The sequence below is a fragment of the Maylandia zebra genome, linkage group LG23, assembly GCF_041146795.1.
Source record: "Maylandia zebra isolate NMK-2024a linkage group LG23, Mzebra_GT3a, whole genome shotgun sequence".
In the NCBI taxonomy this organism is placed as follows: Eukaryota; Metazoa; Chordata; class Actinopteri; order Cichliformes; family Cichlidae; genus Maylandia; species Maylandia zebra.
The window spans coordinates 13,791,439-13,818,674 of NC_135188.1; the positions used below are offsets into that span (position 1 = coordinate 13,791,439).

A 27,236-nucleotide genomic window follows, 5' to 3' on the forward strand; every position below is an offset into this window, starting at 1 on the left:
TCTCTGATGGTAAGATTCTATGACCTCAATTCATTTATTCTGCTCAGCCACTGTTGTTTTTCCCATTCACTCGTGACTCCTGTTATTTGGGATTAAGTAACGTTTATTAAGGTCTGTTACAGAAAACCGGGTCTGATGTCAACACAGAGAATGTTCATGGTCTGCGGTTGGGCACGACTTCCACAGATGGTTTAGGAAATTCTGCATAAATCACTTCATGCCCTCCCTGTCAGACATTCAGGTCCCTTGTAGTTTGCCACTAGAGGGCTGTATATGTCTGCAGATGTCCGGGTTTTACTTTTCCCTTGACTAAATGTGATGTATTCAAGCATATGTATTCTTTTTTTCCTCCTCTCTCCCTCAAACATTTCTCTAAGTGTTTGCCCAGAAGGCTAAACAAATGTCTAGGCAGATGAGGTAAAGTAAATTTAGGTCAGACAGCCTCTTGCTGAACCGAGGTTTGAGTAGAGTGTGTTAAAGTCAATCGCGACCCCCATTTTTCTTTCATTTTAAGCCATTTTACTTTTGCTATAAAGTGCTCCGGCAACACCAAATGAGAGCTCGCACAGTCCGGCTCAGCTTCTCACCGTTTGGGAACGGCCTAACAAAACGGCGTTCGACACAGCTGTCTGTTAGGATGAGAACTGCGATGGCGAACAAAGCACGTAACGGAGTCAAGCGGTCCCATGTGATCCGCTCTGAACATGAGAGTTGGGCGACAGAAAGAGATGCTCACACCAGAAAAAAATACACACAATGAAGTCTGGGACTCTAATATTAAGTCTTTTGTCTAGTGAAAATGTTTCACTAATTTCCGCTTCAAGTCCACTTGTAATTTGCAGCTTTACTGGCTCAAGTGACAATCAGCTCAGTTTTCAGAAATACTGGAGGGTTTGATGATAATTAATAAATTAGCCTGCACTTGTAAAAATACTGACGAGAAAATAAAAAAGCTAAAAAAAACCCCATTTAATTTCTGTAATGTAAGCGAGACTGAAAACTTGAAAACTTCCATGGCTCTTCTCTCCTCAGAATCCAGCGAACACTAATGTGTCTCTGTGTTTAAGTGCAAAGAGCAGCTAAAGGTAAAAGAATGCGGGAACAAAGACGTGTTTTCTGTGTTTGCACATGAAACGCTAAACAGCTGGAAATGTGATGTGGCATACTGTTGAGCTGAAGGTGTTCATCGTCTCTGCAACCGTAGCAACACAGATTTTTACACCTCTCCTTTCTCTCTCTTTCGCAACTTGGGCTGACAGGAGGTAGGCTGGAGATCAGTGAGGCTACACGCCATTTATGACCTGGCACGCTGAACTCAGAGCGGGCCAAATTTACAGATGATCTGATTCCGTGTGCATGTGTGTCACAGAATGTGCCGGTCGGCGCCCGGCCACGCCGTGTGACATCGCTGCACTCTGTTGAAGGTAGCTCTCTGATACCTAACAAGAGCTTGTAGGAAACATGCATCTGAGCGCTCTTCATGGACTGAATGAGAGTTAATGACTTGTTGTTGAACTATGAGTCAAATCACTGACCCTCCTAACTCCCGAGGGAAGGTGTCCACTGACTTAATGAACCTTGACAAGCAGCTTCTCTCCCTTTTATTGCTTAAGATGAGTCAATCAAGCGGGAAAAGAAGAAAGCCTTTTGTTAGAAACAGTTACTTACGTATACAAGAATTTTCTCCTGTGTCAAGTAGAATGGAAAAAAAATAAGAATGGAAAAAAAAAAAAAGGAAATTTCCCAACACAATTCAGCCTAACATAACACTGCAAACCACAAGAACAGAGGCAGAGGTTTGGGGAAATGATGTTAATTTAGACTGCACGGACTGCAATGCTGTTAAATCTCATGTTAAATACTGCAGTTTTGCTAGGTGCTGACATCATCCTAGATATCACCAAGTTACCTTTGACTTCAGTTCTTTCACACATGAGCAAAAGGAGCCAAGAGACCCCTCCAACTTCAAAATGAAGTTGAAGGGGTGAGGTTGGAAGTTTGCTTTCGTTGGCTTTCCAAGTTTATGCTAGGCTTTGCAATAGATGCTTGTTTGGGTCCAACTACAACTGCTCATAACATTAACCCTGCATGCTGAAAAGTGACACTTAACCAGTGCATCTAAAGGGACCTCTCTGAGCTTCCACATATGGTGATTTAGAAGTGAGAGACCTGTGTCACCACTGCCACAGCCGACTGTGTCAAAGCACAAGTATCAAAGGACACCTGATGTGTATCTGTGAGATGATACCAGCTTTGACAGCGTGCCAGTATTTGACACTTTGGGATGGAGAACAAACTCAAAGACTGACAGCTGAGCACCATGGGTGCATTACAGACTCAACTCTGTGGTAAAACACAACGCTCCACTTACTCTTCACCAATGTTCCCTCTAAGCTGCGTACGTGCGCAATTGCGCACTGCTGGCACGGTCTCTGCGCACAGAAAATCTGCGTTGCGCACAGAAAAAAAAACTAACCTGAATTGAAATTTAAATTAATACTTTATACATTTTACAAATTTCTACAAATACAATTCTGTTTGGCAGTGTTAGTAAGTGACTGGCTGCTCCCGTATGGACGATTATTATGCCACCTTATCCCATAGTCCAGCCAATAATGCGATTCACATTCGTATATACGCAGCTAATTAACGACGTTGACAGGCTATGACAGCATCCGTATGTGCTGATACCGGTGTTTTAGCTAGCAAAGTTGCGTGGCTGATGTGGAGTGAAGCCACGTTAATGACAACGTGTACAACCATTGGAGACGTGAGCAGGACAGACGGAACAACTGATGGGGAAAGTGTGGACTTTATACCAGTTTTTAAATTGTGTTGATAGGCCACGTAAAACCAGAGTTATGATAAAAAAATATCTGCTATGTTTGGTTTTCTTCCTGAATACTATCGTTGTTTATATTTACTGCAGGAAGAAACAGTAAAGACGGCTCGAAACACTCAAAAACCAAAAAAACCCTTTCCTATTGGTCGAAAAATGTACCATGGCGACCAATCAAAAAATGATATGGTAACGTGGCATCTAGTTGTTAAGAAACGGGGTCAAGTTTTAGGAGTGACGGCGGTGTTTTGAGATGTGAGAGATTTGAGACATTTAGCGCAAATCTTGTGTAGTTAGTGTGTAGTGTAGTTTTGTTGTGTGTGTCAGAACAATGAGGCGACTGCTGAATGTTACAGGTGTTACAGGAGTGATACATCTCCTGCTGTCAGGCCTGCAGGTATCAGGCTGTTGTTCTCCTTTATCTCATAGTGGACAGAAATGATTTTTTGGAGTGGCACAAACAATTTGTGTTGCATCAAATTTGATGCAGAACAGCTGATTGTTCTGTAAATAGTTTGAAATGTTTATTTAAAAAACGCCTTGGCTGCATTTTTAGGTTAAACAGCTGCAAAAAACTTTCTTGTTTGCATAACTCAGTTACTTTTTTGAAGTAGTAACTATATAATTAATTGCCCAACATTGGTCATTATTTACTGTATTTTGCAGACAGAGAGTTACAGACTCTCTCCCAGACCACAGACCACAGAGCTTTATATTAAAAAAAAAAAAAAAGAAAAAAAGAAAGTTGTGTTTTCAAAATTGGAGTTCAAGTTATTTTTACTTCCAATAGTGTTAACATGCTTCACAGGTCATGAACAAGATTTTTTTTTAAATTTTCATTGTAAGTGGGCTAAAGCAGTTAATTAAAAGTAGTCTAACATAAATGTAAATGCTGTAATTTGATTATTTTAATAAAACATGTAACTTGGATGGATTCGATGCTGGTGCGACCACAGTGCACACGTCTGCTGTTGCTCACAGTGGTTCAAGGGACTGCTCAGGGAGTTTGTGTGTTCACTCAGACACATGAAAAATTAGAGGGAACACTGCTCTTCACACCACAGATGTATTAAATAAACTTGATATGGTGCTGATAACTCTTCCCACTGGTCTCTTGGTTTTTACCAACAAACCAACAAAAAATCCCTGCAGTCCCAAAAACATTTCCCAAAACAACTGTTAGAACACAGACAGCTACAAGCTGCTAACAGGGCACCTTCAAAAAGGATTAGACTGAATCTTCCGACCATAAAAGTTTTATATTCCCTAATTTTTTTCCTGACGCTACAAAAGCCTCGTGCAAGGTTGGGATGTGGGTGGGACAAAAGCAGGAAAACGATAATGCAAATGTACAGGAGGAAGCAAACGTGGAATCTAAGAAAAAAAATCTGGTTTGGCTCATCCGACAAACAAGGATCTCGCGACCGGGAACCCGGGTCCGTGTTTGGGGCAAGCTGACGACCTGCTGATTCATCTTCTTCAACCATTTTTTTAAAGGACAGTAGACACAAATAGACAAACTGATAAATTAAGAAAATGAAATTTTAAAAAAAGAGGTAAATCGATTTGATTCTGATATTGGGGGATTTGGTATATAGAAAAAAACCAGAGTTATACAGCTGCATATTTTTTATGATATTATCCAAAGTGTGTCTCAGTCAGAATCACCTCACAGCCCTGCGGTTTTCCCAGGGTCCTCTACACATGAAGCTAGAGCCAGCAGCTTATTAGCTTCTTGGCAGAGTGCAGTGACCTGCAATCCTCATTGGTTCAGGAAGCCAGTGCACTCAGCTTCCCTCCACTGACAGCAAAGGCATCCGAGGCTCAGATGGTAGAGCAGGATGTCCACTAATTGCAATGCTGGTAGTTTGATTTCTGATTCCTCCACATGCTCAAGTGTCCTCTGCAAAGACACCAAACCCCAAGCAGCTCTAGATAGCAGCTGAAGATCCCACGACATCTCTGGTATGTGTGCAATGAGGAGAGTAAAATCTAAATTTTAAGCCAGTTAAAATGTGTTATTAGAGTCCAGAGTTTTATTAGGCGGTTCAAAACAAGGGAAAAGAGGGGAAGTATTTGTGAAATCCATTCCCTACTTTTGTCATTTTTAGGCAAAAAAACCCTGAAACGTAAAAGAAATTTTATCATGACTAACTCAACACCTTTTGGTTTGTGAGCTTTGCTCTGAGAAAATCAGAAATCCACAATGTTCTTTCCAAGATCAAACAACTGACTGAGAAAAAGAGATGACGCCTTACATCCATTTATTAACAAATAGTTCCTCTTAAGCGCAGCGGTTGCTTACAACTCCACATACTACAACTGCCAAGGTCAACGCTGAAAAAGCTCTCAGTAGTGGGTATCTGTGTATGCACGCTGTTATTTGAAGTAGTTTCTCGAGGAAGAAGCAGTTACCTCACAGCTGACTTGGCATCAGCTTCTCTTAATGAATATTTAAACTGGAGATTTGGCAAACCCGTCCCCGTGTTAGCGTTCGCAGACACTGATCCTGCTAAGGTTCTGTTCATCACAAAAAAGGAAGCAAGAGCGTTAAATGAGCAGTAACGGCGAGGTTTTCAGAGCTACGCTGGGTGACTTCATAAAGCAAAGGGAGTGGAGTTTTATACGAGGTGTTTTTATATTCTTAAAACAAATCACGGAGGGGTCGGCTTGGAGAAAGGCCGGAAATCTGTTGTTGTTGAGGGAGCCTGGGAGCTCATTTAAATCCACGTTTTTGCAGAGGGACTGTGGGAGCATCACCCTCTCCTAACACGCGGTCTGCTCAGGCCACGGAGATGGAAAGGTCTGTGTTTAAAATTAAGTTTCCCTTCAGCTGTTTGAGTTCAGTGACTGTGATCATCTCTGTGCCTCATCCTGAGAAGGTTAACAATTGATCAGCACCCCTGCCTCCTCTCACCCGAGACCCCCTGACACAATCTCACCCTCAGCCCTCGACATTCAACCTAAATTCCCTTTTGAAGCCGTCATTGCTTTCCAGTGAGCAGGACTGGCATCCTGACTCCGTCGATCTGTGTAGTTTCTAAACATTAGGTCCTCAGTTGTGAGCGTATGAAGATATATTAACGACACTTGACTCCTTTACAGAATCCTGTCATTTCTAAGCGCGTTATGTAAATCACCCACTCGTATCTTCTCCGCTGCCTGGATGCAGATGACTGAGGTGTGCATGTTTTTTTGTTTGTTTGTGTGTGGGTGTGAGTGAGCATGTCATACAGTGGAAAGCGATGGTTTGCTAACTCAGAGGATCAGTGACCTCGAAAGTATCAGCTGCATAATTCACAGACGGAGCGTTTGTGACACTCATCTGTGTGCACGCCAGTCAGTCAGGACGAGCGGGCCGAGGTTTCGGTGTCTCTGACCTGGAAAGGCCTCGTTTCCTCAGAGTCTCCTGTGCTCAGCTCTGCTCAGCCTGTCTGTCAGGGTAATAAATTCACACCGGGTTATAAATGACCAGCACGTGCAGGAATGGGATGGCATCCCGCCAGAGCTTCCTTTCCTGTTTTGTTTCTTTTTAAACACCCGGTCGGCTGGATGGTCTCGGCAGCGGCCCCCCCTTGATCCTTCTCACCAGCAGCCCGTGCAGGTTTCACTTCAAAACAAGGCAAACTAATGAAACAGCACATGTCCAATGGGATTTAAATTTTCATACATGCTAGTACACACAGCTGCGTGGCTTTACTTGTTCACACAGATTTCTTATTTTAGCTGCGTGATAACATCAAGCTACAGCCAACATGAAGGGACAGGGTCGACCACTCAGCTCATGCCTCGCTCAGGCCTTTCTTCAAAGAATAAAAGGTGGCAGTGGGGGCCCTCTCTCCGGCTCAGGCAAAGTGGCCGGCCTGCCCGTCTGCCTCTCCGCCTTAAATTCAGCTCCGCAGCAGAATGCGACCCCTCTGGACTTTGGGCAATGTCTCCTGCTCTGGTTACAGAGAGAAACTGACAAAGACCCCGGCAGTAGTTCTCTCATAGCATGAGTTAGAGTGACATTGTGGTGGGTCAGCACTGGGTCACGGATATTTTTCTCTCCTGCTTGCCTCTTGGGGGGGTGGGGGGGGGGTGGGGGGTGGGGGGGGGTGGGAGCAGAGCGTGGTGGGGGTGCTTGGACGAAAAGCACGAGGAAGGTTTAGTGGGTGCTGATACATGGATTTGCTCTCTTGTCTAAACAGTGCATTCTAATAACAACGCGCGCGCTTTTCATTTTCCTGCTTGTAATGGATAGAACGGCTGCATTTCCTGTAGTGCGGGTCAGTAATAAGAAATAATGACCTGCTTGAATTTAGCTGGCTCACACCCACTGTATGGCACAATTACACACACGCGCATAATTGTCTTGGCAAGTCTGGAGACGCACCAAGATGTGAAATCCTATTCATGCAAGTGCTATCTAATTGGCTCGCTCCTTTGAGGAATTAGACCGAGTTAATCACGTCTGAATATACAGAACTCAATTAGAACTCTGCAAGCTAATGCAGACAGCCATGAATATTTGATGACAAAGTCAGCAGAAAGCCTCCGTGTGTTCGCCAGCTTCACATGAAAAGTCGAAGCAGGGTGGGAGCACACCTGCCGACCTCTCCTGCGGTGAGCTTCAGCGCCACAACGGCGCGCAGCGACGAGGGGCCCTGAACTCACCACGATGGCTGAAAGCCTCTGGATCTGACTACCTGGATATCCATCACGGAGAAGTGACAGGTGTGTGGGTGGTGTGCGGGTGGTGTGCAGTCATTTCTAATTAGAGCCATATTACTGTCACGGAGGCTCTGCTGCAAACTCCTGTGTTGTTCTGTTTATATCACATATGAGAGGAGAGATGATCTTCTGTGATTGGATGTATTGTTTTCCTACATCGCCTTTCTCAATGACAGCAGCAGCCTTAGGGGACTTCATGGGGATATCCCTTTGTTAGCTGGGAGAGTCTGCTATGATGTGCTGTAGAGGACATCCAGAAGCCCCAATACAGCTGGCAACGTGCCTGTCGCCTCTGGGTTCTCCGACATCCTCAGCAACTTCCCTCCACTGCCTGGATTGTTTGATTATAGCGTGCGTATTCGAGCTCGTTCTTCTTCTGAAAAATTCAGCAGATTTTTTTGTCGCCACGAGTTCATCTCTAGTCCCGCCACACTCACAGTCTGTTTATTAGCACCTGCTATTCACACATTCACAATTATAAATCATTCCTGGGTGATTCCATGAGAAGAAAAGAAAGAAAAGAAAAATCAGCGAGTTCTGCCCACCGGACAACCTCAGAATCAGCTGATGTTCTTTGTTGCTATAATTATGGAATATTTAATGAAATCACACAAAGTCTTGTTCCTGCTTTCGGTCAATTTTTTTTTCCAGCATCTCTGATCTCTCTTAACTTTATAATAAAATTATCTTCATTTAAGCTCTGTTAAGAAATGCACAGAAACAGGAACCCGGGATGTTTGACCAGTTTTCTGATAATTTACTGGAGGAAACTTTCAAGGCTCGTATCAGGATGTGGGATAGATGGCTGTTGAAAACAAGTGATAGCACACGAATGGTCCCCTTTATACCTTTGATACCAGGATCATCTTCTAGCTGTGATTCCTTCTCCGGCCTTGCACTAAAGCAGACTGTCAGTCGCTGATTTTTGCCCCTCTTGTTTCCCACAATCGAATATAATTTTTCAAAATTAAATATTCATTGAATGTGCAATATTAATTGCACACTACTGGTGCTGAAAAATACCACATTGCCTGCTTAACATGATGGGACTAAAGACAAAACTCCACCTTCACAATGAATCAGCAAACCAAGTTTTCTTCCAAGTGCATATTTAAAAATTAAACAGACATAAAAAAAAAAAAAAAGAAGCAGTCCATCAGTTAAACTTTTATAAAGGCAGCATGAATGACGGCGACCAGTACGGGTGACATCACTACTTTCCAAGACAGACAAACAGCCGCCGAGGGTAAAAGCTCATCAGTCAATCACGAACGTTTCCTGGTGACTGGCAGGTCAGGGGCGCCGTGTGAAGTTCTTCCTTTACAATGGCAGAATGGAAAATCTTTCACAGTGTGTAGCCAAAGAGACCAAAGCCCATTCATTTTAAATAACGGAGCCATAGTACAACACCAGATAATGAGCATAATTACATTCAAGCAAGTTGGCGTCCGTGACCTTGATGGTCTCTGAATTTCTGTCAAAAGCGGAAGAAATAGATTAAGGTTTTTATGTAGGCAAATCCCTATCTCTTTATTACTGCTCTTTCAATACGAAGCTCTGCTCCTGATGTGACCTTGTGGTACTTGCATCAGTCTTATTACAGCACACTTAAACCGGCTGCTCTTTGGATGATCTACATTCGCTGGGAGTGGCAGTATGAACAGGAATGTGGGGCTGCGATTCTGCCTCGAACAGGAACCTGTCTGCAACACTCTTCCATTCACTGGCGTCATTTAAGCAGATTGAATGGCTCTGTTTACCGTCAGAGAGACTGAAGTGAAGGGCAGCTAAAAACCCTTTTTAAAGTAAATTAACTGGCCCAAAACTTGGCTGTGGTAATGCTGCAGCAAAGTAAGCGAGCGCTGTAGCAACACGGCGGATATGAGCACACTTAAGAACAGTAGGCATGGTAACCTGTGTAAGCAATTAACCTTGGTGACACTGAATCCCACTGCTGAACTTCTTCAAACACCAGCTGAGCTATCAGACATGTCAAGAGTCCCTGTTGCTCTCAGCTCCGTTAACTAATATGCTCTCATGGTTACAGTCAGACTTCCTAAAGTGAAAGGAGAAAGAAAATTGCTGTTCATTTCTAAGATTACACCAGGCCTCACTGCTATAATCCCACTGATTGAGAACAGTTTGGGGTTTAACCACCTAGAAGATATAATGAATCTACTTTCTTTATGCGAGGCTGTGAAAATGCCAACCCTTATTTTCTGTCCTATACAATATGGATACGCTGTTGCACATTAAACATGGTTAACGTTGCAAATACTGCAGATACATACAGCCTAAAGGTTCAGGCTTCAGACTACTCTAAGTACTCCATTTGAGAGTATTTCCTCTACTCTTGACTCTAATTGATATCAGTGAGAGGAGCTATTGCTAATATGATCATCTCAAGTACCCACCTGCTGTTCAAACCTTCAATTTACAAGTGGCAGCCAAGCGCAAGAAAACAGAGCTAAAGGAAGGCGTAATGGAGCTGAAACTGCCTGTAGGAGACAGATGAACTGAGGCGTTGTGTCAAGGCCCACAGTCAGGGAAATAAAGATTATTTTGATCCGTAAATGACAGAAAGTTATTCAGTAAAGTCCGAGAATAAAAAGATGGAAATGAGCAAAATGCACTGACTCTTTATAATTCTGTAAGTCTTTAAAGATGGTTGGTTTGATGAGCTCTGCAGTTAACTGCTGTTTAACAATTTATTAGCAGATCATTTACCAGATTGATTCCATAGAGCAGCGGGTGTGTCTGCTTACAGTCAGCCTAACAAACCAATTGTTTTATTCCTGATGGTGAAATTTGCTTGTGTCTCATTTTAAAGGCGCTCCCCTCTCCGTTCCAAAGACTCACTCGTATGTACATGTTTGAAGACTGGCATTACAGTATACTCACTTGCGGATGTGCAGGTGGACAGTTAAAGGCAGTCTCCTCCTGTCAACTCCTAATTTGGCCAGAAAGACCTGTGACTTTATAAAGCATGAAACTCGAGCCTAGTTCTCTCTCAGACCACAAGACGTCAAAAGGTTATCAAGAATTTTTTGTCCAATCATCCCAAAACCATGGTGCCTGCTGCAGCTTACATTAGCAGGCATTAGCAGCAATTTAATGAGAGAAGAGAACATAATAATGCTTATGAATATTCTTGACTATTGGACGCAGGGTTTTATTTGTTCAAATCCAGCACTGGAATGGCAGACACAGCAACCAACAATTAAAAACAAAAAAAACAAAACATGCCCCAAGGACAGCAGTCCCTGAGAGAATGCAGCAAACAGAAACAAAGGAGCACTGCACTCTCTACATACACTGGTGTAATTAGAATAACGCGTGAGCCGTAGCTGGTGTTTCCACAAAAGAGTTGACACCTTGAATAAACTCTCGGCCTCTTAAATGCCTGCACTTCTCATCTACAGCGAAGCTCTCTTCCTAAACGTATTACATGTTATTGCTCTGCAGCACCTGAGACTGCATCCTTCAGAACAAGCCTCAGAGCTTGTTCACTTTAATGTGCATTTAACTGCATCGATTAACGAGATTAAGATTTATCTGGAAATTTGTGCTTGAGATCACAAAGCAGGTCTTCTGGTTTTGGGGTCACTGTATAAACTTAGTGTGAATGGCGTCAGAAATGCAGGGTTATATAATAAGGAAATACATATTTTGCTGTTTTTGGCAGGTCAAGATTGCATTTTTGTCCAGATGAATAGCCATAGCTATATCGGATTAGCTTACCATAGACACATACGGACAAAGGGACACAGGAAGCCTGGCTGGTCAGAGAGTAGAATCAATCCACCAGCCTTGATTTAATAAAGTCAACTAATAATGAGCAATTGGAGTAAATATATAATGCTGTTAATCATTTTTACTTTAAAAGCATGAAATCAGACTTCACGTGGCAATGCAACTAAATTTATTCAGTTTTATCTGGATAGCAATAACACCTAAAACCAGATGAACAAGTACCTGGCAACAGTGGGACAAAAAACCTCAGTTTTCACTGGAAGAAACATGAAGGATGAGCAGAGCAAGACAGGACAGAAGACATGCAAGAAAGGGAATTATCTAATAATAAGAACAAATGCCACATACTAGCGTCAAGCTACAAAAAACTGCAGTTCCTTCAATGTCCACTCGAGGCTCCAGCAATGAGTTATTCCCCACAGACTCCCAATCTTAATATGTCCAACTTTACAACAGAAATAAACAGATTTACAGTCTGCTTTATATAAAAAGCCCTGTTTTGGTTTCTCTTTCATAAAATCTGTATGGGTGGTGAATCTTTTTTATAAACGTGCATTTGACAGGGACCCACACAGATGGCTGTAGCTGCTAGCGTTCTATTATGCTTCACCTCCTTTTGTGCACCTTTTAAATAATATATATTGCATATCAATCGGCGGTCTGATTAATTCTGCTCACAGTCTGTCTACAAAGCTTTGGTGAATAAAATTCTGGTATTTTATTCTAATGGTAATCCTCATGTCTGTGACGTGCACCTGTTGGCTGATAGCTTAGCACTCCACCCTTGCATCCTATAATGCTCTTACAACCAAAACAGAACAATAAAGCTACGTTTGAGGCTTGATGGCATGGTGGCCATCTTTAACAATCAGCGAGACAGACAGACCGCAGTAAACATTACTCACAAACATCACCACAACATTTATTTGGAATCACTCAGAAATACTGCAGAAACACTGTTAACCGGCATTGTTGGTTTCTAGTGATTAATTAGTTCCAGTTTTGCAGAAAACAAAGTCAGCAACAGTTTGAATCATCTGGAAAAAATTTCACAAGATAGCTTTCTTGGAAAACGGCACTAAAGTTCAAAACTTCTGCATCTCTCAGTAACAATGACGGACGTCTTGCCAGGTCGTGTGTGCACACATCCTTACTTCCTGTTATGCGTGTGTGCAAATACTGAATGGGGTGATCGGGAGGACACCTCAAGCTGAGACACGTCAGACAAGGGGAAAAAAATCCCAAAACAATGGCAATGCCAGTGTTTTCACAGTGACACGATTACAGATCACTCCATGCAAAATGACACATTAATTGTGCGGCTGCAGAGTTTATCAGCATCACCGTGCATTCAAATAGGCGATGATAAGACCTCTGTGGAGGCAAGCCAAGGGAAGTGCCATGGACAAAGGCTGATTTCTGCCCTCCAGTTTACGGGCCGGTGGTGTGACTGAGGTTGGCTCGAGAAAAAGATAGCAGGTTGTAAAATCAGGAAGTAGACAGGAGCTGATAACACATCTGTGTGAGTTCCTGTACATTACTAAAAGGAATTACTAATAACTAGGCAAACAGTTTGAACGAGGCAAATCACCCTGCGGAAGAGATGGATCTCAGCCGTTCAAATGCCAGTATTGTTACACAGAATATGTAAAGTCCCAGCTCAGATAAGAGCGCTGCTGATCGCCTGCTCTGATACATGGCAGAAAACTTTGTTGGATGGCAATCAGCGTGCGAAATGTATTCCTCCAATTCCTGGCAAAGGGATTAATAGAGTTTTGCATATTATTATACAGATTCTACACACAGCAAGTTTCCTCAGGCACCTTTTATACCTGTAAGATATTCTACATCAAATATAATACACTGCCACGGGCTGATGGAAAAACCTATTTCGCACAAAGAGCACACAGCATATGGAAATAATTCAAGAAATAACAATAAATTGTTTTCAGTTTTTAAATGACTTACAGTGTTTTTATTATCATGCATTGACTGTATAGTCAAAAAGTGAAACAGTTAAAGGGAACTCGGGGAAGAATGCACATTTTAAGCAACTGTAAGTGTCGTTTTTTTAATTACCTTTGGTGCTTCTGGTGCTGGACTACTTGCACTTCCAAGACAGAAAAGAAATCTCTAGGTCTGCTGTTTTTATTTTGATCATGTATTTATGTATTTTAAGTGAGGGTGTGGGGTATAGAGACAGATCACTGTTAAGTTTTGGGTTTAAAAAAATATTTTAAAGGCTAATCCTAAGCTTCTGAAAAAGCGCTTCCAAAACCCCCCGACCTCAAGCCTGTTGAAAATGTGTAAACTATGCTTTAAAACAGAGTCTGTGCCAGGAAACCAAGAAGAGCAACCAAATATTCACACAGAGTTATATTTGCTGATGGCTACCAAAAGCATCTGGTTGAGGTGCAGTTTGCCAAGAGACATTTTAACAAATATCAGTGGAGGTGCAGTTATACATTTTAACCTATATCTACATTATTTTTGAATGGGAACAAAAATAGAAAAGTCTTGAGCACCTGATCCTTGTTTTAAAGGCTTTAAAGGTGTATGCTCTGCAATTATTTCACCCTGTCAAAACAAAACAACAAAGAAATCAAAAGTCAAAAATGACCATGATGCCAGCAGGGTGCACCTTAACCTTTAGAGAAGAAACACGAGAGTAGTTTCAGTCCTCCCATCTGACTGTTGGCGAGTAGGTAAGTCAGTAGACTTCCTAAAAGGTAACTTCTTAGGAGAATCAGGCATTTAGGCCATTACAACAATCCACTAAATGAAACCATACTCTGCTTACGTGCTCCTTCAGCATAGAGAAGAACTGCTGCTAATATCATGTGACAGGTGAAAGTGTGAAGAAATAAATTCAGTGTGTCATTAATGTTGGTTTGCTCTTAAGACATTCCTAGACTGACTGACTTGGAGGCTAACTTGAAGTTTTCCTCTTTCCTCTCTGGGATTTTGCATTTCTCTTCAGAGACTCAACTCTCACGTTCATTCTCTAATCGCACAGAGGCGTATGACCCTGAGGATGGGAATAAAAGAAGAAGAAATTACTTTCATTAAGAAATTCAGATTTCCCCCATCCTTTTGATCTTGTGCCAGAAGAACATTTATGCTGATGAAATGCATAAATAAAGTTCTTAAATTATCCCATTCCTCTTTAGCGTATGTATCAGAGTTGGAGAACTTCCAGACAAGACAACTACAATCACACTGAGTGCCTCTGAAAAGAGATGATTTAAGAGATGGCCTGCCACTGGTTTAAACATCATGTAGCTCGGCTTCAAGACTTTACTGGTAAAATGCACATCGAGCCATTTCCTGCAAGTGAATGAAAAGAAAACTGAATAAATGTGGCACTATGTGCTGTCAGGAGAATCAGCATTACCTAATTAATATCCCTAACAAACAATAATCACCATTCCCAGACTTTGTTTAGAGACCTCTTCTGTCCTCAATGTCCCTTAAAGCGCCTCTAACCCACCTTAACAAAAAATATCCTTATCATGAAGTAACTAAATCTTAATCATCTTTAATGCATGTCTTACAGTTTGGACACTGGGCTATTTTTTCCAAGAAGAAAAGGGACTGCCTGAACGCATTTGAATCAGGAGCTCTATGAACAACGACATATATGTGCAAACACATCTGTACAACTGGATGGGTGTCACTCACTCTTCGCCGGATTCATTTCTTTCTTCGGCCTGTGTAAAAGCACCTGTAGTCAAAGCACAGGGCACAGTTGTCCAGTTTAAAAGGGGAAACAGCGGGAGCTCAAAGACCAGGAAGAAACGGAGAAGCCGGTGCAAGAATAGACAAAACAATCTGTTATTAAATGAAGATTGGGACCACGACCAGTCTGCCCGTGTCTAGTGCTTCACTTAACAACAGGGCGAGAGGTGACTCAGCCTGAAGCAGTCACTGAAGCCAAAGAACAATCTCAGCTGTAGTCACCATATTTCAGCCAGCTTTTAATTATGCAGACAAGCTCAGGCTGCAGCGACCGAAAGAGACGAGAGACTGTAAATATAAATGTACTACTGCTGGAATATTTACTGTGTTATCATATGTGTATTAATAACATCGTATTCAATTTTCATTTTGAAATATAACAGTAACTGTACTCCTCATATGACTCACTTATTTTTAAAAGAAAGCAAAAGAAAGTTCAAAGTATTACAGTTAAATTTAGTTTGTATTTCCTCGCTGCAGCGCAGTTATTTCCCATCTCAGCTTCCAGGAATGACCCGCCGACTGACACCTAATATCGCTGACAGTAAGAAACATGTCCCTTCCCGCTGTGGGACCGATGACCATTTTCTACTGAAACTGAATGAGGGAAACACTTCTGCTTAATAAATTCCTCATGGTTTTGCCAGATGACACGTCTTTCCTGATAATATTGTGCAAGGAAACACTTTCATGCATGTTGTGCAACATACTGACAAGAAAACCAGTCACAGTTTTATACAATGGAATAAAAACATTCCAAATTAAGAATAACTCACACAAATTTCTGGCTCATTTATCCCCAATCATTTCTTCCTTTGATAAGAAAAGTGATTATTAATCGTTTAGCAGAAGTCTTATCTCATCCACAAAGAGAATTAACGCCATGTTTCTTGACTTAACCATATCTGGCTGTTCATCAGCCGTCACTGTAGACAGTTATGCATCATTTAAGAGTGATGTGTGAAGGCAAACATCATTCTTCAAACTATTAAAAATTAGATAGATTAAAAAAGGCCATGAATGCATATCTGACCTGATTATTTCAGGAGAAAAAAATGGCAGGTGGATCTATCAGGCAGTGTTGGGTGAAGATCAGCTAGAGATGAGAAGCCACAACAAGTTTTGCACCACCTGCTCATGTCTATTACAAAGGATCAAGCTGTGCCATATTCACACCAATCAGCCACAGCATTAAAACCACCGAGAGTTAAAAGTGAAACCTGGGTCTTCTTGTTACAATACAATGCTCTGCTGGGAAACTTTGTGTCCTGGAATTCACATGCATGTCACTTTGACATGTAGCACCTGACTAAACAATGCAGACCAAGCACGCTCCCCTATAGTAATAGCAGAACAAGACAATGGAATTTTTAGGAGGCTCCTGAACAGATGTGATCCACTGAGACCCCCCTGTGCAAGCCTCTGTGCCCAAACCTAGACAACAACAACAACAGGAGAGTTTTGCTGTACTTTATCGTCACTGCTATCATGTGCAATACGTATGATTTAAAACCTATATTTCAAATGTCCTGAAATTGTTTACTTGGCCACCTGGGGACAGTAGAACAAGCTTTAAAAACCATACTGAACTTGTGCGATAATCTAGCTAAGGTAGGGATTATAATCCAATAAACACATACAGGCAAGAACTCCTGCTGCATTATATTGTAGCGCCTCTGTGGGCGTCCACACAGGCCCTCGCACGCATTATCCGATAAGGAAATGTATGTCATTTGGACCCGAGTGGACTCTTGCATATTTGAGGACGGGAAAACTTTTATTCCCGTATCATATGTTCACCAAGTTGTTCTCCCTGTCTTATGATGCAGGGCTGAAACTATAGTGTAGCATTTTAAAGCTTTACGCCAGGGGTCCCCAATCCCAGTCCGCGAGGGCCGGTGTCCCTGCAGGTTTTAGATCTCACCCTGGGTCAACACACCTGAATCACATGATTAGTTCATTACCAGGCCTCTAGAGAACTTCAAGACATGTTGAGAAGGTAATTTATCCATTTAAATCAGCTGTGATGGATCAAGGACACATCTAAAACCTGCTGGGACACCGGCCCTCGTGGACTGGGATTGAGGACCCCTGTTTTACGCTAAACAGCTGCCAGAGGAAAGTCGACAGGAGCGAGAGAAAAAACAAAACAAAAAAACCCTCCGTGTTCACAAATCTGCGTCCATTCTGCTCGTTTCCTGCTCCTTATTTTCACTCTCGGACTCTATTAGAGCTCTGCATGATTCACAAATCAAAGCTACCTTATGCTGGGCCTCCAAAGTGCACACCTCCCATTTCCTACTATGTTTAAGCAAGCTTTCTTCTGATTGGCTGCCACTTATTAAAAGCAGGTGGGTGGTGCTTCTTTGATTGCATATTCCTATACTGACACGATACAGAGACAACAATAGTAAGAAAAAAACAGTCTTAAAGCTGGAGGGCAAGTAGGTCAGCAGTTACACGCAGCTGCAGGCCAGCTGCCTACTAATAAAATGTATTAGTCAAAGATGTTTGAGAATGTCAAAACAAGCTCAAAGAACAAACTTGTTTGCTAACCAGCTGACATTAGTTGTGTAACAGGACGAAAGTTCATTCAGGAAAAGAGACACAAGAGAGTTTCACTGAATGACCAAAAACAAAACGAAGCCAATAAAGAAGAGGAAATGAAAATGTGTGTGTGGTGAGAGGTGGCAGCCCTCTGGGCTTTGATGAAATGAAATGTGGTTGCCTGAAGTGAAACCTATGAAACATTCCAGGCACAGCGATACCCGATGATATAATGTGCACTTTTAAAACGCGGACGCATGTAGTGAGGCTAAGTGAAGTGTTGAGGCAGGTGGATTTAAAAGAAAGGAAGCTGCTTACAATATAGCAAGGCTCACAGTACGCCTTCTTCTCCACAGCATAGAAGGGCTTTCCACGCAGCTTGGTGCTGCAAGTCATGCAGACGAAGCAGTCGACATGGAAGACCTGGTCCATGGCAGTGCAGCCGGTGCCTTCACCCACTACGTTCTCTCCACAGCTGGCGCAGCGCCCTGGGGAGAGGAAGAGGAGGAGAAGCTGAGAAAAGATTCCCTCTAAAACCACAGATTTTTCACTTCTTAAAGTAAATAACATCAGTGATCAGTAAGGCTAAGAATAACGCGCAAACAACATAAATGTGGTTGTAATGGAGAGCTGAAACCTGTGACTGCTTCCATTCACTGCAATTGGTGCTTGACCTTGTGAGCGGCATCCTACAGTGCAGCAAATCTCTTACTTTCAGCCTAAAATGCAGCCACGCCGAAAGCAACACTCTTAACAGGTTTCTTAGAAAGATGTGAAAATAAGGATCATGTATATATAAGGTAACAGATACAAAGAGAGGACAATGTAGAGCTGCAGAGAAGCATCACGATGCCAGCAGTACAAACAATGGCTCTTGTTCTTTGAGTGGGAATCTGTGCATGAAAATAATTAAAGAAAGAACACAGCTAAAACTCTCGGTGTGCACTTTGATGAGAAACATGGGACAGCGCTTTAAACTCTGACATCCATTCATCCATTTTTCTTTTCCAATTAATTCTGCAACTGCAATTCAAGAACCAATAAAAGTTTAACCTTAACTATTCCCCATGTGTAGAGAAACCTTGGCAGATTTGATTTCAGGTATCACACGACATTCAGACGGAATGAACTCTAAACAGCCATGAAGCCTTCACTCCCTTTAGAAATCCTAGAGGTTGTTAAACCAGTGTCTTTTATGATTCTTTGATTAGCCCAGCCACGAAGGGGTGGGTGAGCGGTTGGGTTCACAAGCCAATCCCAGTGCCGGACCTAAGCCCGGATAAATGGTTATGGTTCTGATCAGGACGGGGATTTGGTGTAAAATCAGACATACAGAAAAGAAGCTGTGATGATTGGCTGCAGTGACCCCTGAAGCCAGCTGAAAGAAAGGCGACTAAAGCCTCTGCTGAAGGCTCTGCTTAGATCTCTCTTGTAAAAGAGATTTTAATCTGAATGAGGCTCCCTGCTTAAATAAAGATTTGTATATACCCACCTCACATCGCGGGGGAGCTGGATCCCATCCCAGGTGACACTGAGCATGAATAAGAGAACATCCCAGGACTAACACTGAGACACAAACAATCATTCTCAGTTGCATCAACACCTACAGACATTTTAGAATCACAGTTGGCTCAACGTGCATGCCTTTGGAAAGCTGAGAAAACCCAGAACCTTGCTGCTGTAAGGCGACAATGCTAACCAGTGTGAAAGCATGCCACCCAAGGCATTTTTTTCTGCCGCACCTCATTCCCACCTTATGGTTAGTTTTGAGGACTCTGGCAATGGGAGTCTCAACATAAGTCTAAGGATCCATGAAGAATTAAGAAAACGAATTGGTCAGTGAACCAAAAGGTGACAACGTTTACCTGCTTTCCAACATTTATCAGCAACACTGTGCAGTAAACAAAGAGGAAAGTTGAGCCACTGAATTTATAGTAATTTGATATGAGCGTTAAGTAAATTCTACTAACGAGAGCAGCCGGCAAAGAGCCAAAAAAGGAAAACAAGAACTTGAGAAACTACAACTGAGCGTTGAACTTAAAAGTGTTTTGACATCTAAATCGAGGATCCGTAGACCGAGCTTTTGTCCACGCGTCACCTCGCGCTCCCTCGTGCCACGAAGCTGGAAGCTGTCCCTTTAAAGGCTTCATTTCCTGACATCAGGGGCGTCTAATCTTCATTTCTATTTCAAACACTGGATAAGGAAGGATTAAATAATATAATTATGCCACATTAAAGAAAGCATACACATCACCAAAGAGTGACATCTGTTTAAAAAGTTGAGCATTAAATGATAAAAGAAAACTTTAGAAGTACAACGAAGTCTTTGTAAAAGGGGCACAAGTGAACTGATATTATTGCTCCAGAAAGAGGCTGATTGCATATTGCGGGACATGGCATTTGGATATCTTTAATTGAGTTGGAGATATCTTTAATTGAGTTTAAGATGTCCTCGACTCAATGCAAGTTATCTTCAACCCAATTAATAACACTGTCAATTTAATTACTGGTATCTTACAATAATAGGGTTTAAAAAAAGATATCTGAGAATGTTTTATTTTTTACACATCTGAGGACAGATGCAATCTCACAGAGCAAGCTTGATACAGTATATTTAATTAATTCAAGTTCAGTTCTGTGGATCATTTTCCTTCCCTTTTCATTTTTTGCTTCATCTAAAGGCTGATTTGGGCGATGATTGACACTCTGTATGTTCTGAACAGAGCGGTTCGAGCGTGTTACACACAGAGGCGAGACACTAACCGGGGGGAGATAGAGTATCTGATGCTCGCATTTTCACAGTTCCACTTGCTGTTTTCATATCAAAAATTCAAACGGAGTGTAAAGCGGATTCTGTCTCAGGTATCAGCACAACTTTTGGAAGTCATATGTTGCTGAGATCAAATATCTGCTTGACTGCGAGGCTTGCAAATGGTATTCTAATGTCACATAACTCATTATCTTATCACTGCAAATGGGGGAAAGTTGCTTAAAGAATGAGCGGATCCACAACTTTTTTTCCCCTTTTCCAGCAACATTTTGAAATCATTATTAGAACACTGAACATTAGATATTTTTGTTTCTTGTATTAGATGACTCAGGATTCATTGAATGAGGAAACTGACATTTCCCTTCTAAAAATTCTTGTCACAGCAGCATTTTGTACATTAATTTAGCGACTTCTGTCATCCAGGGCGACTTATAGCGCAGACAGGTTTTCATAAAGCCTGCCACCGGTTTCATCTGCTCCCACAGCTCTATCCACACCTCAATTATGGCTGTGTTACCTACTGTACAGGGAGGCAGATTAAACAAACTAGTGAAGGCACGTCTCGGGGGGACATGTGGGTGTCAGTGGAATCACAAGCAGGGTAATCACTTCAGAGAGCCAGAGGGAAAGAGAAAGGGAGAGAGAGGGAGCGAGAGACAGAGACGGAGCACGCCGAGCCTGTTAGTGGCTTCAGATCACAGGCCATCTTCAGTGAGTGGATGAGAATGCCAAACATGTCCCACAGGGCTCCCACTTTAAATAGCGAGAAGGAAACCTCTCGGAAATCCTTTTCCTTTTGGCAGTCTGTGATTGCGAAGGCCCTCAGGAGTGCAGCGTACACAGTTTCACACCAACACACACACACAGGAAGAAAAAAAACAAAACATCCCTCTGCGTCTGACATGCCACACGTGTAGACGAGTACATACAAACACAGACACATGTATCATATAGTGTACGCGTGCCCACAGACACGCCGTGCCACGCTGCGCGCAGCCCACACATGATTTCACATCAGCGTGGAACAAAGAGCAGCAGATCTGAGCCTCTTTCAAACTACTGTACGCCTTCTATTCCTTTTTTTTTTTTTTTTTTTTTTTTCAATTCAATTCAATTTTATTTATATAGCGCCAAATCACAACATAAGTCGCCTCAAGGCGCTTCATAGATACAGAGAAAAACCCAACAATCATATGACCCCCTATGAGCAAGCACTTTGGCAACAGTGGGAAGAAAAAACTCCCTTTTAACAGGAAGAAACCTCCGGCAGAACCAGGCTCAGGGAGGGGCGGCCATCTGCTGCGACCGGTTGGGGTGAGAGAAAGTTGGATCTTTATGTTAGAAGTGCAGTGCAGCATATGGGTGTATATGTTTGTTAATGTTCAAGAGAATAGTTCACATTCACAGTGTATGTGTGGCTATTTACTATAACACAAAAACACCACAAAGACAGAGAAAACCTCTGTGTTATACACTGCAGTTTCACAAGTCAGATAGAGGAAATGGTGATAGTAATCTATACTTCCTGATATACTCCCTACGCCTTCTATTCCTATACATTTCACATTTTAATAACAAGCTAAAGGCAGCGTTTTAATGCAACTGTGTATACAACTGTTTATTATCACACATAATCAGCCGGCTCCCTTTTTTCTCTGTTAGACAAGGAAAGAAGCAGCAGTTCACACTAGAGCAGCTGAAACCAGAGATTTCTTGCTGGATTATTGACATGATTACTATAATAATGGTCGATCCATTCAACTGATTGACTGACTCATCTCCTAAGCTCTGATTTTAATTGTTAGGAAATAAGTGTTTTGGATTCCAGCTCCTCGTGTTCTCTCACGACGAAAATCGCAGATGGAAATGATGATCTAGTTTTTACCTTCTTCAAAGAGGTTATATGCTAAGGTTTTTTTGACCGTTTTGTTACTTAAAAAGCCGTGGACATATTTATAAAATTCTACCAATTTGAGCAAATTAGAAGTAATTCCATTCAGATCTGGATCCAGGAACTTTTTGAAGGGATTCTTCACCACTGAGAGACAGGCTACATCTTCACATACACATTTTAAACTGAAATAAGAGAAACTGACGGTCTATTTCAGATCCAGATATCTTTTCTACACCCTGAGAGTCAGAGCACGGTGCTGTAAAAATATAAAGCCTTTCAATGCATCTGTAACTGCTTTTATCAGCAGTCTTACTGTACGATAATGGAGACGAGTGCTGTGTTTTACATCAATAATTTCACACGTGTGCAATGGAAATAAGCATTTTCAATTTTTAGACACTACTTCAATTGACTTCTTGAATAATACAGGACAGAAATTGAAGCAACATCATATTTACCCCCGTGGAGATGATCCCAAATACTTTCGAACTATTTCAGCTGGGCATAAAGGAATCATGAAAGGCCTCACCGCTCCCCAGCGTCCCTTTGCGCGGGGAATGGAACCAGAGTCTTGATATCAAAACTTCAAATACTTCCTGTAGAACCAATGCAATGGTGACGGGGTGGGAGGGGGGAGTTCATTTACACTTTACTCACTTTCTTTCCTTTCATTCTTCAACCCTCAGAAGTGTCTCTTCTCTGTTACATCGAAAGTCAAAAGAAGGACTGAAGAGAAAAATCTTTTCTTCTTTTCTTTCTTTTTTTCTTAAAAAAAAAAAAAAAAACGAGGCACATTCCCTGTGAGCTATAGAGGCTTAGAATGGTTAGACAATTTAATTGGATAAAAGGAAAAGATTAAAGAGGCCCTGACTCTGTTCCATAAATAATTGATTTCTAATGTATTTGTAGTGGCAGTGAGACGCTGTTGTTTGGGATTGGGGAATGTTGAGTGGCAGAACGCTTCAGATTTCCCTCAGTCTTTGCCTTCTTTGTTTTTTCACGCCGTGATATTGAAGCGGCATGAAAGGCAGAGAGGGAGCACACTTGCAGCTCAATTTGATCTTACATCGTCAGAAATCAAAGATCGTGCATGTAAAGAAGGATCGCAAGGAACTTTTTTTTTTTTTTGTGGGAGACCAAACTTTTCGCACTATGTTACTAAAGAATACAATTCTGCTGGCGCAACCCTTGCAAACCCCAAAGGCAGAGCCAGCGACTGCAGCTCGTATCCAAAACTAATAAAAGAACCGCAAAATCCATTTTGGGACTTCAACTAAAGTTTTGTGCTTGGATTAAAACATCTGATAGACATGGTGGTAAAAACAGAAAAAGCATCTAACTAAACTGTGTGTGTTGTGTTTTGATATTAATAAAAAATGTAAAAAAAAAAACAAAAAACAAGGGTTAAAATAAATAGAATTAAAAGACACCGAACAATCACATGACAATTAGAAATGGTCTTGCATTACAGCTAATAAAAAGCCTACAAAACAGCATTAATTTACTGTGACAAGTTGGAAAAAGGTAGGCTGAATAAGCGCACAAAGTTGTGCAAGTTCTTCACGCTTGGAGACATAAACAACAGGACAGTAGGAAGCAAGTCTGTCGAACACATTAGGAGTGTGACTGCTAGCTACTCGAGTGCCAGAGGCCGCGATTTGTGCACTGTTTCGTCTCTTTCCCCTCTAGGTTAATCTACTTTGTTGCTTCAGATTGCCCTCCATGCTGCCTGACAATGCTGTGGCCTTCAGTTTCCTTGGAATGACAAGAGAAATCGCTGTCATCGCTACACTTCAATCTCTGAATGCCTCTTTCCTAACCCCTGCCTTTAATATCATTCCCAATGTCAGCAAATAGCAATCTGCAGAACTGCTGCGGCGATGGTGGAGGATGGAGGATAGGCGAGCCTGTGCCACTAAGCATTACAGCTCAGCCTGTCAGGGCCCACGGCGGCACAGAGAAGGGGTGGGGGTGTGGGGGTGGGGGGGTGGGGGCTGGGTGTAGGTTACATGTTTTAGAAGCAGGTTGGCAGGAACGACGTGGAGGGGTGCCAGGGAGCGAGCGGGGCTGGCGAATGGGGTGAAAGAGAGAGAGAAAGCGGGGAGAGGCAGGGGGACAGGTAAGTGTGTTTGCAGCACAATATTTGTACAAGCAGCGCGCGTGTGTTGATGTGCTGTTTATCCGCACTGGGCCGTGCGCTCGTAAGTGTGCCTGCGTTTGCGTGCATGAGCGTGCGGATGTCTACTCATTCCTGAGGTCAAACGCTCACTCACAAATGAAATCTAGCAACGTGAGTGCCCGGAAGCCTCAGCTGGGCTCGCACGGCAGCTGATCTTGCAAGCCTCAGTGGAGCTGTCTCAACGAGGCAGGACAGCAAGCGCCGAGCCTGGCGGGGGAGGACGGGGGAGGGGAGAGCAGGGTTGTAGAGGGGATGGTCACCTCACGTGAACCGCTGCCAAAAAGCGGGCTACTGTCGCCGGCTAAAGAAGCCCCATGCTGGCACGCTGTATCAGCTGAGAAACTAGAAAGCAGCGCGGCGAGGTCAGCGGCAGTGAAGATAATGAGAGCGAAGAGGACCAATAAACTCTGGTGAGCTGAAAAACCAGCAACCCTCTGCCACCCCCCCCTGCTCAAAATAGAAACAAATGACTGAAAATCAGTTGCAAACAAGATGATGACATGGCAGAAAAACTGCTAAGATCTCATTCATAAAAGAAATGAATTATAGACAGTTGAAATAAAGCAGAGCTGTCGGTTTTTGTGGAATTTCTACAATCTGGCAAATTTATTTACAGATTAAGATTCAAAGCATTTCACGTTATTTACATGAGAAAAAGGGTCTTAGAAGTCAAATCCGCAGCCTCACACTGACATGCATACAGCATTTTTCTTATAAAAGGCAGCTATGATGGATCATCCGTGGGTATTGTGTCGTACAATTCAGCCTCTTGCAGTCGTACATTATAATCCACTGTAGGTGGTATAGTGATGCATGGGCTTTAGACAAGTTGCCATGTCACCAGACTGCCTCGTATGCTGCCCTCCTCCCCCTGGGTGGTCTGTGACCTCCTTCCAGCCGCATTATGCTTTTCGATCTCGTTGTGACTGCTCCAACGTACATATACACAGAGTCCAAGACAGCACAACAAAGTGGACACTTAGCCACTGTACCTGAAGGATGTCCTCACATAGAAAAAAGGGCTGAAACCACAATGGATTTAGGAGATTTTTGTCAAATGCTTTGCTTTTAATTCTTTCAATGCTTCAATTTAAACTTATAATCCTTAAGATTTCAGTTCTGGTTGATTTAGCAACACCTGTGGTTTCCATGGTAACATCAAGTGCAGTATAACAGTACAATGAGTGAACTGTTGCTTTGCCAGTAATAACACAGATGAGACCCTAACATCTGCAGAGCAAACAAACTGCTGTTGTTTTAATAAAGATGTCACCCACTGAAGCCTCATTTATTTTTTAGATGACCGACATGAGCACTAGGAAGCTTGGTCAGAAAGCGTACAAACAAAATACTAGAATTTCACACATCGGGACTGGAGCACAGACTCGGACTAGTTAATGGTAAGCCACAGTATTTGTCAGAGAAGGCCATAAACACTGTGGAGAGGTCCAGTCTACAGGCTTAGCTGACAGTTAGCGGTCAGTTGGCACCAATCTGATGAGCAAACTCTGACATACCTATAACGAAGTGCACCACAGTAAAGGGCATTATTAAGTTTAATTTAGTGAATTAATAGTTTATATAATGATCACATTAAAGAACCATTTTTAAATGGATGGTACTGCTTTTTCCCTCAGCTCACTTAGTGCTGACAGGGCTCACTTAGATTAAAAATGAACAACCACAGAAAGATTATTATTATTATTCTACTTTTCATCTTACTTTTAATGTATTTAGTTATTAATTGCCCTGATTGTTGTTGATCCGCCTTGACATGCAAAAGTGTTTGTGATTAGGGGTTGTGTGAGTTTGACTGTGTGGGAAAGCTGAGAAACATCAGCAATTTTGGGGGTCTTATTCCCCTCATCGCCAACCAACTGCCCCTCCCTGAGCCTGGTTCTCTTGGTGGTTTCGTCCTTTTTAAAAAAAAAAAAAAAAAAAAGGGTTTTTTTCTTTTCCACTGTTACCCACTGCTTACTCATAGGAGGTGGCCTGATTATTGGTGTTGTCTCTGTATTATTGTAGGGTCTTTACCTTACTATAAAAAGGGCCTTACGGCATCTGTTGCTGTGATTTGGTGCTATATATATAAAACTGAATTGAATGTTTAATTAGGAACATAAAAAAATAAGACAATAATGCATAAAATATAAAACACTAGGTTTACAAGCCCAAACACACTGTTAAACTGTTGCAGCAACGTCGGACTCTGGGCTTTACTTTGAGCACTGACGGTTGTTCTGTGCTCCTTTACGCCAGCTGTGGAAAACGCTGTGCAGCAAAGCTCAGTTTTCTGGTCCGTATCAGCTTTTATTTAATCATTTATAACATTTATATTTATAAGTTCAGCGATGTTTATTATTGAAATTGCAAAAAAAAAAGCTTTAGAGCTTGTATAGATGTCACTTGCGGTTATTTTATCAGTATCAACATCTAATTAATGGCATACACATGGCGACGTGTTCACCAGTTTGGATTATCTGTATGGATAACTGGAACCTTTCTGGTGGATATGTGTGCCTACGCGTGTGTGTGTGTGTGTGTGTGTGTGTGTGTGTGTGTGTGTGTGTGTGTGTGTGTGTGTAAATGGATAGATATTGTCTTTGGGCTTGATGAAGGTCAACAGGATCAAAACTTTGTAAGTGAATAAATGTAAAGCGAAACAGTGTGTAGGAGATTCGTTCAGCTGTCATCCAATATTTCATCATAATGCACAGCCCTCCCTACCCGTCACTCAAACTCACCATATCTCAATAATAATGCAAATTTCAAGCCTTGATACAGTTTAAAGAGTTGAGTTACA

General features: G+C 42.1%; 1 protein-coding gene and 1 long non-coding RNA gene across 4 annotated transcripts in view; one reads left to right on the forward strand and one right to left on the reverse strand.

The window, feature by feature from the left end:
- Positions 1-27,236, forward strand: part of LOC143415207 (uncharacterized) — a 75,119-nt gene that overhangs the window by 16,525 nt on the left and 31,358 nt on the right. The window lies entirely within an intron of this gene.
- Positions 1-27,236, reverse strand: part of lpp (LIM domain containing preferred translocation partner in lipoma) — a 185,499-nt gene that overhangs the window by 13,868 nt on the left and 144,395 nt on the right. For all 3 annotated transcript variants that reach the window (XM_004552832.4, XM_004552833.3, XM_004552834.5), the window contains one exon: positions 17,909-18,078. In XM_004552832.4, the coding sequence (XP_004552889.2) occupies positions 17,909-18,078 (170 nt within the window). The remainder of the gene's footprint in view (positions 1-17,908; positions 18,079-27,236) is intronic.